Source organism: Peromyscus maniculatus, chromosome 11 (assembly GCF_049852395.1).
Source record: "Peromyscus maniculatus bairdii isolate BWxNUB_F1_BW_parent chromosome 11, HU_Pman_BW_mat_3.1, whole genome shotgun sequence".
In the NCBI taxonomy this organism is placed as follows: Eukaryota; Metazoa; Chordata; class Mammalia; order Rodentia; family Cricetidae; genus Peromyscus; species Peromyscus maniculatus.
Window position 1 is genome coordinate 95,914,073 of NC_134862.1, and position 15,986 is coordinate 95,930,058.

At 39.5% G+C, this 15,986-nt stretch overlaps 1 protein-coding gene across 1 annotated transcript in view; it reads right to left on the reverse strand.

Annotated features, from left to right (window-relative positions):
* The window catches only part of Spata17 (spermatogenesis associated 17), a 177,154-nt gene that overhangs the window by 39,204 nt on the left and 121,964 nt on the right, over positions 1-15,986 (reverse strand). The window contains 1 exon segment of the mRNA XM_042258816.2: positions 8,880-9,015. Within this exon segment, the coding sequence (XP_042114750.2) occupies positions 8,880-9,015 (136 nt within the window).

Here is a 15,986-nt window from a genome sequence, read left to right on the forward strand (position 1 = left end):
ATTAAGAGGATTGGAAAACACGTCATGTGACCTATAACTAAAGAAATAAATGTTCACTTCTCATAGAGTCAGTACAGTGCCCCATTGATGCACTCCTGGTGTGTGCAAAGGAGGGAAAAGACTGCTTACAGAATGCTCCAAAAGAGGGGAGTGATGTGGCCTCCATGGCAGCAGCTAGAGTTGGAGTCAAACATGAAGAGATCACAACAGGCCACCTTTTGGGACATGGATAAAGGGAAAGAGGGAAGTAAGGGGGAAAACAGGATTCTGTAGAAGTAAGGCCTAGATACCCTCTCTTTTTTCTTCTCTACAGCATTGTTCACTAGCCAACAACCCTTGCTGACAAAAGCATGCAGGCCTGACCTAGGATCCCTGTCCATAAAATGTACAAGAACATGAAAAATAGCAATCTTACTAAAACTCCCATTAGACTGAAAACAACACGAAAAAGCAACATTTCAAAATGAATTAAATTTCCTCAAATAACAATTAGTAGCTATTTTTACACATGATACTTTAATTACATGCTTAGAGACAAAGTTTAGAAATGAACTAAAACCAAAACAAACACAGGAAGCTCTGTTGTTATTCCACAGAAAAGAAAAAGAAATTGAGACAAAGACCAGACCATATCAAATATGAGGAGTACAATATACATGGCCAAAAGGAAATTTATTTCAGTGTCAATTTAATAAACCCCATTAGAAGAAAGCAGACAAACAACTAAAACGGAAAGCATGGTAAGGAAATAACTAGAAAGCATTATAGAGAAAGTAGTTAAAATCGAAGACAGGGGCTGCAGTGGTGGCTCAGCTATTGAGAGCATTTAGTGCTCTTGAGAAGGACCAGGATGCAGTTTCTAGAACTCATGTCTGGCAATTCACAAACATCTGTAATTCCAGCTCTAGGGAACCTGACTCCCTCTTCTAGCCTTTCTAGGCTCCTTCCCTCTCTGGTTGTACACACTGTGAAACTGCGCGCGCGCGCACACACACACACACACACACACACACACACACACGTAAATGTTTACGAGAAATTAATATAAGCAAAGAAAATCTAACATTAAATATAGTTAAAATCCATGACACAATAAATAAAATAATATAGACAGAAAACTTACTGAAAAAAATGTCTAAATCTCTTCACTGAAAAGTACAATTTTCCTAGGAAAATAAACCCAAATGGTAACCTGGCAGCTGTATCCTAGTAACACTGTCAATCTCTCCAGACAATGAAAACCATTCAGAACCTTTTGGCAAATTAAATCCAAAAGTGGCAACTAGGTAAACAGACTATGCAGGGTATAACAAGACGACCCTCCACTTGCTGTGTGTCTGCCTTTCAGGTTCTGTTCACGCAGGCTGAGCAGCAATGGGGCCACAAGAACGCAGTGTTGGCAAGTGAATTCACAGGCCCTGTGTGTGCACATGGTCTTTATCTGTGCACATTGTCTTTATCTGTCCAACTGCTGATGGCCATCTAAGCTGACTTCATAGCCAGTCTGTTTTGAATCGTGCTGCAGCAAACACGGATGCAAACATTTTTGTGGTGTGCTTACTTGGCTTACTTCAGGTATATACCCAGGAGTGGTACAGACACCTATGGCAGCTCTACATTTAATTTTTTTGTTTTTGTTTGTTTGTCTGAAGAATCTTCATGCTGGCTTAGAGTCTCATAAACTGGTAAACCTGTTCCTTCAACAAGTCAAATAACCAGGATCTCATGCAGAGAAATTAATGTCCACACTTCTAAGGACATCCACAGGCACGGGGGCATTCTATTGAGGCTTTTGCCTCTTTTCCAATGCCATACGTGTGTGCACTCACACGCACACATGCATGCACACACGGAGGGGAAGGGAGAGAAAGAACCAAGCCAAACAAACAAAAGCAAACTGGAGCCTTTAAAATGTGGAGAAAAGTTTAGGAGTTCAGTTACAGAGCAGGGGAGAGGTAGTTCATCCATGATCATTATTATATGAGTCTAACTCTTGTTATTCTGGCTTAGCAAAAATGTATGAAAAGACAGGACACATTGACGGTTTGGAGACTTTCAAACTTCAAAGGGAACTTTTCAGAGACCACTGACTACATCGGACTAAAACCTCAAGTGGGAAATTTTATGGGTTAAAGCTATAAAACTTCAAAGTGTCAAGCAAAGATTTTGCCCTCTACCACTGTACAGATGAACAGCTGGGGTGTGTGTTTCACCTAGGGTGATGTAAATTCTACAGGTCTCAGGGGTAAGTGTTTAGCATCATCTCTCCAGTACTTCTTGGTTATTAATAATAGGATGTAGACGTTGCTCAATTTGGGACAGTGGGTTATGTGTACAAAGTGTCTTTTCAAATGGCTGACCATGCTCCTTTGCAAAGCTGTACTCTACTATGCTTGTTCAATGCTCAAACCAAGCGTGCTAGAATGAGATGCAAACTGAACCTTTGGGTTAGTGATCACAGGTTAATGCAGTGGGAACTAAGGATTTCAAAATCCTGGATACACCACTGCATATGCTATTTCTATTTACACTTAAAAAGTCAAATCAGAAACTCTTTGAGGTCATTTAAATAACTAATTGAAAATTAATAGAGTGCCACAAACTGATGCAAAAGAAAACAGTGATTAAAAGGTAAAGCAAACACAAACACAAGCAGCCTGTCTCACACACATACACTGCGGTGTGGGTTGAATATCATCAATGAAACCTTTGGCTCTGCTGTTCCATTTTCTTAAAGGCAAAGCACAGTGAAACAAATATATACAGAACTGCCTGGAATTATAACACAAATTCTTATTTTATATTTGTCCTCAAACGTACTCAAGCTGGGCAAGGCTAAACAAGGGTGGTCACAGGGGCCAACCTCTGAGCTTACTGAGAGGACAGGGGTAGGGGGAGACAGAGAGAAGGGAGGGAGGGAGGAACTGTATATATTTGATTATTTAAGGCCAGCTCATGAGCAAAATATTTTCCTTCAATTACACCTAATTATTTTACTGTTTACATTTCCTAATGAAACGAAGCTGCACCAAACAAACAACTGTGAAGGGCTGTTGTTCAGCAAGTGCTTAATCATCGATCGGCAAGCATAGAAGGATCCTGAAATTCCACAAGGCTGGCCTGTTTGAGTAGAAAGGCGTATTTTATCCCAATCAGTGCCTGCAAGCACAACTGTCCCAGCCGAGGCGCATTCGGTGCTGCACAGCTCAACTGTGACGACCCACACACAGCACTTGCACATCAATTATGATCATCATAATCACGGTCGTTAAGCTGAATGTTCATTATCATCAGGATGCTAGTGACAGCAGATTCAATCTCTGGGTGCAGTCGGCAAGAGCTCGCAGTCCCACCCAAGTTTCTGCAGAAGGCGATGTGGCACATTAAATCCGTGATGTGTTCCCCATCCTACTCCATTCCCAAAGCATGGACAGGGAAGGTCAGCTTTATGTTCTGTGCAATATGCTTAGTTCCCCAAATTATTTCTTTGGAGTGCTGGATATTCCTATGCTTTGTTTCATACACAATCATGTTTGGGGCCCAAGTGCATGCACAGATGCAGAGCAGGGAGGTCTGCTGTCATAATTCAATGTAATCAGGAAGATGGAGACATGAGTTAGCAACATGAACCATCCTCAGCATCTCTCCTGACTTTTGAAAACCATGGGACACAGGAAATGGTGCCATTAAAGGTAGTTATCTAAAAGGCAGACAGAAGATCATTCCAATTCAGATAAGGACAGAGATGGTCACCTCTGCTTTGGTAAATGTGAACATGGGTATTTCAACAAACAAAACATGTTGAGTGTGCGGAACTATTGATTGTCAGATTCTTAGACCTATCTGAACAGATGACATTAACGTCAATTGACCAGGAGTGTTTAGTTCACACCCATTCAGAGCTCAGCACTATAGGGAATTATAATACTAAAGTATTTACCTCAACTTCAAAGTCTGATTACTTGAAACACTGAATTAAAATTGAGTAGCTTAATTGGTGCAGTTCATAAGTAGATTTAAGAAATATGGGTAATTTGCATGATATATAAATTATCTCATTATTTTTACTTCTTAAACAATATAATACAGGGCTGGGGAAATGGCTCAGTAGATAAAGCATTTGTCAAGTGTGAGGACAGGAGTTTGAATGCCCAGAATCCAAGTTAAAAGCCTGGCAGATGTGGAAACCACTTGTAGTCTCAGGCAGACAGAGAATCTCTAGTGAAAGCTGGCTAGCTAGACTGGCCAGAACCAGCAAGCTCCAGGTTCAGTGAGAGACTCATGGACAGCAAAGGAAGAAGGATATCTATGTTAGCTTTGCACACCCATACATGTATCCACATACATGTAAAACTGCCTACACACATGCAAACATGCTATATGCAAGCTTGATACAAACACATAAAAAATATATACACACAACACTATTTTTTATTACTGACTTCATTTTTTAGGGAAAAAAGTATTATTTGCTCTCAATTCATTTGAATTTATGATTTTTTTTTTTTTTGGATAAAGCTCTTTGGAGCAAAACAAAGCAAAATGCGAGTGGATACTTAATGACATCAATCTGCTGCATCCAATGGCAAGATGGGTACTTAATGACATCAATCTACTGCATCCAACCAACTATGCTTTGTTTGTTCTTGAAGGACTGGAGATTGAGTGCCAACTCTTCATACATGCTAAGTAAGAGCCTTAACACCCAGCCACATCCTCAGCCCTCAACGCACATTTAATGTATATAAATACTCCACCTCCCTTTGTCTTTTTATTCGTCTGCATATGAACCTAACAATTCCAGTCTCCTAAGACTAGCTCTATCCCTCCAGTAATAATCTATGGTCTCTAATTCTCAAGATAAAGGAATCACATTTTCTTTCTTTCTTTTTTTTTTTTTTCGAGACAGGGTTTCTCTGTGTAGTTTTGCGCCTTTCCTGGAACTCACTTGGTAGCCCAGGCTGGCCTCGAACTCACAGAGATCCGCCTGGCTCTGCCTCCCGAGTGCTGGGATTACAGGCGTGCGCCACCACCGCCCGGCTTGAAATCACATTTTCTAAAAAGAAATGAACTTCTAGGTATATTAGCACACACCTGGAATTCCCACACTCAGAAAGCAGATGCAGGAGAATCGCCACAAGCTTTAGATCTCGCTAGTAAGTTAGCAGGCTAACCAAACACTCCTAGCGAGAAACTACTAAAAAGTGTAGACTGGTAAACAAACTTACTTAAAAATTACTAATTCTTACCCAAGTAATTCGGTATCAAGTCAAAATATAAAATATTTTCAGTAACTCCTAGGTTTTACAAGTAGTGAAATAACCCTGTATTGTATGATCATGGTTGCCCCCCGAAGGATGATTTGATTAGCTGGTGCAGTCATCTGAAGAGTAAAGGAAGACGGGAAGGAACAAGGACGAGAGGAGGAGGTGGAGCTCACCACATTCCTCACGGTTTGCACAGGGCTGGGGAGGCAGTGCTTTATTAACATTTACTGAATCTGTACTTTCTTCACTTAATTTTCAAGAATTAAACATTGTCTCTAATGAGTCTTCTGAAATAATACAATAAGCTATTCTCCCTTCTCGTGAGTATTCAAATGTTCCTGCTTCTATGAAGTCGCTTAAGTGAGATAGACATACGAGCGCACATTTTTGGACTATGTTAAGTGAATCAGGCACAAAACTCTGAAAGGAAGCAGGACTTTAAGGAAACAGAACATTACCCAAGGATCTTTCCTCCTATGACAGAGATGAACATGCTTAAAGTCATTCAGACTTTAAAGGAAGGATTTGGCTGAATTCCATCAAATGGTGAAAAGGTACCAACATGAAAAGTTACATTGATTAGAAAATAAAACACATATCACCTTTGTCAACATTCAAAATAGAGATTATATCTACTCTGTGTTTAGGAGGGTTGCATATTGGTGGAAAACATCGAGAATAGGGTGGTTGTGGGATTTTATAAAATGACAGGATAAACCCCACCTCTGCTAATCAGTTCCTAAACAGACCGAGCTCACTGTACAAACTATATACCTGGAATTGCTAGTGTTGAAGAAGCCTTTAAACAGAATGACTTACTAACTATAACCTCAAAGGTGTTTCATGGATAGATGAGATGGCTCAGCAAGCCTAGGAGCTGACTTCCATACCTGGAGCTCAGAGTAGAAAGAGAGAACAGACTCCTGAAAGCCATCTTCAGACATCCACATGTGTGTCATGTACATGCATGCTCTCACACAAACCCACACCAATAACAATAATAAATCAAAATGTTCGACATGAAAGGTACTGTGGTGGCTTGAAGAAAATGGTCCCCAAAGGGAGTGGCACTATTAGGAAGTGTGGCCTTGTTGGAGGAAGTGTGTTACTGTGGGGCGGGGTTTTGAGGTCTCTTTTGCTCAAGCTTCCTTCAGTGTGACAGTCAGTAGATTTCCTGTTGCCTGCAAGATGTAGGACTCTCAACTATTCCTCCAGTACCACATCTGCCTGCATGCTGCCATGCTCCTGGCCATGATGATAATGGACTGAACTTCTGAAACTGTAAGTGAGCCCCCCCAATTAAATGTTTGCTTTATAAGAGTTAACATGGTCATAGTGTCTCTTCACAGCAATACAAAGACAAGTACCTTGTGGTATGTTAAAAATATTTACTCCCTCTTCCTGAAAATCCTGTATTTACATTATGGATTAAGATGGAATGAAATGGGAAAGCACTTCTTAAAGGAATACATAACAAAGCAGAGACAACAGCATTTTCCTGAGATAGGAAGAACTGACGGTTCAACTTGAATTTACAGCTCCTCAACAGAAGTCTGAATAGAGCTGGACTTAGAGGAGCTAAGACACTGACATCTTGAACTAAATGGGAAGGAAGTAGATGGTGGAGGCAGGCTATGACTTCTGTACTTGACAGCCTGGGCAACTGCCCTTCAAGGAAATGAAAGAATGACCCCACAAGACAACTCAGAGACCATTATGGCTTCTGCTTCTCCCACTCAGGGCACATGGCTTCCTCCAGTATCAAAAGGGTAGGATGACTGTTCCCAATGCCCAACTTCCCTGCCACCCTGAGCAGAGCAGAGAGCCACAGTGTAGAGTCCCTGCAGCAGGAATTTAATCCACTTCCATCTCCAAGCCCTTGGGACCCACTATTCTATTCTCTACCACGAATTTGATTTTCTAACTCAGATGGTATAGTATCTATCTTTCTGTACCTGACCTTTGTCATTGCCATTAAAGACTCTCAGGTTCATCCACATTATGAATAACAGGATTTCTTTGATTTTTTTATGGCACAACAATATTTCACTGTGTGTGTACCCCATTTCCATATGCATTCATCTTTTGGTGTCTGTCCTGGCAGTTAACATGGTGTCCACACACTTCTTTGACATACTGTTTTCATTCCCTTTGGACTTATCCTCACAATTCTGATTCTGGGTCAAACAGTCACACAAAGGCTTTATTAGTCTACACTCCCACAAACAGAACAGGAGCTCCCTTTTCTCACAACCTGCCAACATTTTTGTCTTTTTGGAAATGGTTATTCTGTCAAGTGGGAGAGGATATATATTGCAGTTTCAATTTGCATTTCAGTGATAATTTTAGTGATGTTGAATATCTTGTCTATGTACTCACTAGAGACCTCCATATTTTCTTTTGAAAATCATCTTTCTAGGTCTTTGCCTTCACACAAACACATACGTGTGCGCACACACCTGCTTGTTTCCTTGCTTTAGGAATTATCTGCAAATTTTGGATGTTGACCCTTATTACAATGCATGGTTCCAAACATCTTCCTCATCCCACTGAATGACTCTCACTCTGTTGATTGGTGGCTTCTTTGTGTACAAGCTTTCAGTTTGATGCAATTTCATTTGTATACTTCTATTTTGCTGCCTGTGCTTCTGAGGTCATATCCAAAAAGCGTTGCTGAGCCCAGTATCAAAAGATTTTCTGTTTCCTCTAGTAGTTTCAGGACTTAGATTATGTGTTTTGAGTTCATTTTTTAGTATGGTGAGAAGTAAGGATCCAATTTCATTTTCCTGCATACAAATATCAATTTTCCCAACACTGTCTGTTGAGTAGACTACCCTTCTACCATTGTGTTTGCCAGCATTGTTGAGGACCAACTGAGCATACACATGTGGGCATATTTCTGCACTTCCTCTCCTATCCCCTCAGTCAGTGTGTGTCTTTTAATGCCTGTACCATGCATACTGTTTTGATTACTATGGTAACACAATATATTTTGAAAAGAGCTAGTGTGACACTTGCAACTTTGTTAATTTTGTTCACTTGGTTTTCCAGGATAATTTATTATAGCAGCAAGAACAAAAATACACCTTATAGAAGCCAGCTAAAACCTACATGTTCTGTACACTTTATAAATGTGCATACTACATACACATATATGTGTCAAGTGTGTAAATTCCACATTGTATACGCCAATCACATATCTCTTTTCTGTACATATAGATATATATGCACAGAGATTGAGAGAGAAAGAAATATCTGGCCTCCATGCTCAATAGTCCATTCCACTCTGGGATTTCACATTCAAACCCCAACCCTGGTCATCTGTCAAAGTCAGTGATCCACATTCCTGATTATAGGAAATATAATCATAAAACATACATTAAAAACCAATAACGCAAAGTATTAACGCAAACCTCTCACTGACACAGGTCAGCTGCACCATCTTTACAACAGCTTCAAATAAGTTTATGATTATGAAGGTCATAACTGTAACGAGAATAGTTGCATTTACTAGCATCAATGTCTATCTTCAGTCTTTTAAAAGTGGTTCCATTACCTAGTGCTCTCCTCGGTGTCTATCTTTAGCTGTTTCTACTGCATCCACGAACCTACCTTGTCACTGATCCACTTTTTAGGGTCTTGACTGCGGAAGTGTTTCTGTCCGTAAGAGCTAGGATTGTACTTGCTTGATGAGTGTATCATTGGGATGTACTTCTCCTTTTTATGGTAGGAAGAAAATGGCAAAAATCTGAAAGGACAGTTAGACAATATTCGTGGTTAGAATTCCAGACAACTGATTCAGAGAAAACAAGGGTTTGGAATTGGAATACTTGTGCCTACTTCAATCCTGGCCACTGTCAGTATTCTGGTTTCTGGGACTCTTCTTTTTCTACTAGTTTAATGATGGAGACCCTCAAACTTTTCTACTGGGATTTTTTGAGTTTTAAATATAGTATGATGTTAAACATCCAATTAACAATTTAAAGGTCCAGATTTTTCAAAATTTATATTGTAAACAAAAATGTCTTCATTTCAAAGTTGTATAAATCTCAAAAAAAAAAAAAAAAGCAAAACAACAGTTCAGCAGTACGGGCAGTTCTTATTGAAATCCATTTTCTTCAAATCTCATAGCACACCCAGGTGAAGGCACATCTGGTGGGGTGGAATGACAGTGCTTTGGAGTCAGCCCACCCTACTCATGCCTCAGCTCTGCCTTGCTCCTCTACTTCCATGCCTAGTCACTTGGCCTCATGCGTCTTGGCTTCCACATGGGGCTGCTATGGGCAACCAGCAACCTCACATGAATGAAGCACGTGGCATGGAGGTTGAAGACCATGTGGGCCAGGAAACATGCTGGAGCCAGATGGTACGAGGAGTGCCTTGCTGCATCCAGCAGCATCTGAGTTTATTTTGAGCTTTGTGATTAGTTTAGGAATTAGTGGTTCAACATGAAAGACTAACCCCCACACTCCCACAGCACTGTCACTGTGGTACGCTCTTGGTGTAACCTGATGACCTCACACTCCCACAGCACTGTCACTGTGGTACACTCTTGGTGTAACCTGGTGACTTGCTTTGCTGGTTCTGCTGAATCTTCAACAGAACTCACCAAATAAGAGTAAAGGAACAAAATCGCTCTAGTCATCCATGAGAAAGACGACAGAAGACAAGAACATGAGCAGGAGACAGCGAGGGGTTCTTAGAAGGGAGGAAGAGGGTTGGAAACTTGTAACTGATTGCGGAAGTTTGAGAAAAAATGAATGTTAATATGTCAGAAGAGGCTGATGCCCGAGAAAACTAAATCGATCTCTCCTGCAGAACTCTGGGAAAGGTGGGAACTGAAGCTGTTGTCACTGCAGAAAAAAGCTGAGGAGGGTGGATCCAAAGTGACCTAGGGAGGAGGCGAGTCCCTGGCCATGGTCTTCACACTGTACATCCATATATTCATAAGAGATGGACTTAGGCACTCTGACATGGAGAGTCCAGCCCCCACGGTGCAGTGTGCATCCAGGGGAGGGAGGCACTGGATGGAATGGAACCATTTCATCCCACAGTCAACTCATCTAGTTCCTCCTCTGCTCATCTGTAAATGAACTGTCAGCTGAACCTTCTCAAATACTTCCAGAGATGTGTGCTCAAGGCTCAACCCTGGGAAATATTTTAATTAAAAGGTCACTGTGGTATAATGAAGTCTCTCCATCATAAGTTCAATCACACACTCAGTTCATAGCTAGATTAGTTTCCTAACTGGGAAAAATCAAGGAAAAACAAAAACCTCAGTGGAAACAGGTGCCATCCTATAGTAACCAGGAGAAAACTCATAGTTTTTAATAAACACAATCCAAGGAGATATAGTGCCCATGAAATAAGAACTGGGGGGCTGGAGAGATGGCTCAGAGGTTAAGAGCACTGACTGCTTTTCCAGAGGTCCTGAGTTCAATTCCCAGCAACCACATGGTGGCTCACAACCATCTGTAATGAGATCTGGTGCCCTCTTCTGGCCTGCACTCATACATGATGTATACATAATAATAAATAAATTAAAAAAAAAAAAGAACTGGGTGCTTTTTTTCAAATGAAAGTTATATTTAGAAAAAAGCAAAACTTGAAAAATAAAAATACACAGCAAGGTAAAGTAACCTACTGAGAGAAATATTTTAAAACATAGAGTTTGAAAAAGTAAAGTTGAAGTTCAGCAAATGTTAATTAAGCCATTACTATTTCCCAATATTTTCACATGATACATTTAATTAAAACAAAGTATTTTAAAATCTAAGTCTAAGTTAAAATTTTAATTTTATTATTGTGTCCATATATTTCCTTAAACAATAAATTTAGGAAAAGTTTTACTTCATTTTCATTTTATTTTTAATTTTTACCAATGAACTCCTTTTTATTTCCAGTAAGAATTAATATTTAAGAAATTGAAATAGTGAAGTTTGAAGTTTACAAAGTTAGTTATGGGAACACGAAGGATTTGCATCTATACAGGGAAAACAGCTTTCATGAAGACAAATTATGGTCTTCAATGCTAATTGGCACGTGGGATGGACATCAGAGACTTGCAGAACTGATGCGGCCCAGCGTCCCTGTATTCAAAGATGGTATGCTGAGTAGCTGCTGCATTTGTCTCCCTCTCTCCTTGAATGGCATTCCAATACATTTGTCTTTTGTGTTTGTGCAGTTTGCTCTCTTGAAGGCACAGCCAAGGCTCACAGAGTAACCCTACTTTCATTTAGCCACAGGGCTCATCCAAGTCACATGTAGGTGTGCTCTTAAGTATGTGTACATATGTGTATAAGCTGTATATATTTAAAAATAGATATTGCATAATCTTTAAATAACTATCTCAATATTAATAAAATTACTTAGACTTCAAGTAAAGTATAAATGGTTATGAAAACTTAATACTCACAAAGTAGCTGATAGTCAAATTTTGGTTAGTTATAAACTCATTTCAAAATTTCTTCCTTTAAAAGCTGAGATATATTTTTAGTTGTACTTTGTGCTTTTAGTGGGTGCTGTTCAACTGCCTGGACTCCACATTACAGAAGAAGTGGGGTTGCTCTATTGTTTCTCTAATCTTAACAAAGATGCAGATCTGGGAAAATAATCATGTTTTTATTACATCCTTAAACTTATTTCACGTATGTGCATCGGGTATGTGGGGCATGGAACACATGTAAAAATCAGAGGACAACTTCAAAGTCTGTTCTTTCCTTTCACTTGTGTGGATCCAAGCAATTGGACACAGGTTGTAAGGCTTGGTGGTGAGTGCCTCCCAGCAAAGCTATCTCACTGGCTCAGTCTAGAAAACAAGGCTTAGAAGCAATGGAGTTACTGGGACATATACTAGTGACTCATCATTTGACCTGGCAGTTCTAGATGACTTGCTAAAAGTCTTAGGAAGCAGTAGGTGAAAACGGCTTCAGAGAAAATGAGCTATTGTAATGGACATTGACTGTTAATGCACTTAATATAATTTTCCAAATAATACCAATGAATTACCCTTTTTCCCTTACAACTGTTTAATTTCCCTCTTTTCATATAATCTTATTACTGTCATTCATAATTCTAGGTTTCTCACCAACCCATTTATTTTTAGTGACAGTTAATTCAAATCTTCAAATCACGAAGCTCAATCTCCTATTGATTCAAGCCCCAAACCTTCAATCTTGCTTAGACTTTGTCCATTACACTCCATCTGTCCAGCGTTCTCTGTGTACAGCCTATCTTTCTAGCCCATTTTTGTTCTGTCTTCCTCTCCCATTTGGTCTCTGTGCTTCTGTCTCTCTCCTACGCTCCTCTTGAAAAGTTCATCCATTGTGCATCCTTAGAACCTGGTTTAACTCTGCTCTCCTAGACAGCTGAATCCACTTATTCCAAGAGCTCTTGTTTCTCTGACATTAAGGAAGGTATTTCCATACAATTATCACTTTGAAAAACAGAGATATAGGGGTGGAAGACACAGCATACTTAGATGGAATTCCCCTTTTAGGAGGGTACCGGGAACTTGGGAGCACACACAAGTGAAATGTAATGTTTGTGGTAGATAGAAGCACAAGAGACAACTGACAAAGGAAGGCTATATTTGTTCATGCCTGTGTGTATGTTGGTGTTCTTCACTCAAGAGAGCTGCGAACTGGTGGCAGATTAGGCTGTTGTCTGCCAGAGTGATTAAGGAAGGGTGAGCCCATAGAGTCAGGAAACTGGTGATGGTTATTTAATGTGTGTGTGTGTGTGTGTTTGTGTGTGTGTGTGTGTGTGTGTGTGTGTGTGTGTTGCTCTGGCAATTGCTTAAATTAACAAGAACTGTGGCTCAGAATCAACTAGACATATTTTCCAAACATATATTCCTATGAGCTGAACTATCTGTGATTCAAAGTCTGACTCTGTGTCTATACTTGTAAACCCCAAGGCAATATACACTTCAGTCTCCTTGACTAAGAATCACTGACCTAACACTAAAGCAAATTCTAGAAATCTATATCTAATCTCTGTATAATTTTTCCTGGGAGGGGGAGGGCATCCTTTCATCACCATGGTTTTAGTCAACAACTTTACACTGATGATTTCTATATCTCTATGTACAGACACATGTCTTTAACACAAAATAATGTTTTTCCAATGTGTACTAGTGACATTCAGCAGGTCCATAGTACAATACAATTCATCTTATTAATCAACTGCCTATCTTATTAATCCACCTATGCTTGCTTCCTATTTATGTTTACATTAAGATCATCACCATTTAGTCAGTCATCTAAGTCAGAAGTCATCAAGCCAATCAGGAATCTTTACTCATAGTGTCATAAGGTGTGTATCTGCCTAACATGACAATGCTCCCCGAATCCATACTTGATTCCTGTGTTGAAGGCATATGTCTACTGATGTAATATGTCTTTGTCCCAAGCATATCATTTGAGTGAGCCAGTTTGATAGTTCAAGTTAAGTAAAATAAATGCTCTATCACAAGTATGACTGGATAACCATCAGCTGTGTCTTCTGTAGTCAAGTTTCACAGGGTGCCTCAGAGAGCAAAGTGAACCCCTGAGCTGTGTGCTTCTAGCATGAAGGGCTTCATCCATGTCATCTCCTATGTTCCTGTCCTCGCTTTGCTCAGTTAACTTCTGTTCAGCCTTCAGGCCTCTTCTAAGTCTTTCACACACTTTTGAATTCTAAATTGAAACGCACTAGGTATTATATGAGATTGTACAAGGTTATTAGAGAACGAAAGTCTAGGTGTTAAAATGTTTACTAATAAAAAGATGTATGTGCGTATGAAACAGAAATTCCACAGATTCCCAGCACTGAAAACTGAGTCAGTAAACTTTCCCTTCGTATGCCAGTCACTGTATTGAAAGAGTCCTTCAGTTATGAAAAGGCCTGACGGAAGGACTAGAACACCTCTCAGTTATTTGTTATTATCAGTCTTATTCCAGTTATTCTCAGTTATTATCAGTCTTATTCCATAGACTATGTGTAATAGTCTCAAGTATATTGCTAGACTAGATATAAATGACAAATTACAGAGATGATGCAAAAGTGACACTTCTTTAGATTTTGAGGGCTTTAAGGATAAAACAGAACTCTAGTGTTCTGTGGTCATTCATTGAAGGCAGTTTTGTTTCTTCCAAGGAGCATGGTCAACAAGAGAGTGTAACTCTTCCCACATGCTGGTGAATACAGGATTCTTTTAGAAAGACTCTAGAGCTTCTTAAAGGCTTATTATCATGCCCCTCAGTGCTATGAAGAACCAGAACTTCATCAGAAAAATTAAGCTAGAAAAACGAAGGCAGAAGGTTGTGACTTCCCACTGGAAATTAGCTGGAAGAGACCTAGAAATCCTTATCAACAGAATAATCAGGCTCAGTGGTACCCCAAAGCACCCGCTGGGCAATGCAATTGCAGAAACCGCTCTCCTATCACTGCTTGCTTGGAGTAGTCTGTATTAAAGGGGTTAGCTAATTTCATATTTTAACTTTAAAGGGCTCTGCTGATTAATAAATGCTGCACACTGTGCTAGTAATTAAAATAAGTTGAAGAGTTACAAATAAAAGTTGAATTGTTAAGGCAACATCAAAAATATATGATAATCCCTGTTATCATAATATATAGTAACAGTTCAGAAATGTGGAAATTATAAAGGTCCAAAGTGTTTGTTTAATCACACAAGTAAAGAAGTTATGCAATGTATTGTTTCTTCTCTCTTCAGTACTTTAATGATAAATGCAGACAGATCTCTTATCCATATGCAGCATATTTTAATGTCCTTTAAAAGGCTGCTATTTTAACCTAGTTTTTAACTTTTCCTATAACATTTTACCTATATAGTGCCCATGAAAAGATACTGGTCTTTAGAAACACTAGAAAAGTTCTAGAAGTGAGTATTTCAGCATTTACTAGGGGTCCCATCTAAGTCATGTTGGAAATGTGCAGGACATGAACACAGAGAAAATGCATGTTTTGCGTGTTTTCTCAATTAGTTCAACAGTGCTTTGGGGGAGCTCAAGAGTCAGAGTTGCTAATTTACTTTGCTACTACATATTTATAGGCTAGCTCTCATTTTACCTGCTCTGAATAATTATTAGATAATAAACCTGACTTTTTCTAAAAGACCAATTATTCCTCTGATCCAGGGTTATCTAGTATATATAACGAACTAGAGACAACTATTGCATTGGTGATGTGCAGATTCTTGTCTTTCCAGTTGTGGGTCTTGCTTTAGCACCTGAGCCATCTCTCCAGCCCAGGATGCAGAGTCTAAAATAGAAATGTGCATGTCTACAACATGACAGAATGGTGATGTGCTCTTCTGAGGGAAGGCCTACTTGCTGCATGTTTCAGTCTTCAACGCTTTTACCACAAAGCTATGAAAGAACCTTGAGTCCCTGTTTCCAAAGGATCCCCCTAGTTCAGTTCAGACTTATAATTAATCTCAACACCTAATCTGGGCCTCCAGATTTCAACACCTTTAGGGAGAGATTTTATATATTTTTGACACTGTTATAAATTACTGCATATTTGGTGGCTTACACACACAAATTTAGTAGTAAGATTCAGAAGGTCAGAAGTCCGAGAGGAGTGTCACTGAGCTCAAATGGAGTCCCTGGAAGAGTGCCTTCCTTGTGGAGGTTCTAGGAAGAATTATGGTTTGGATCTGAAATGTCTCTAACAGGCTTATGTGCTTGGAGGTTTAGTCTTGGTATAACTCTAACC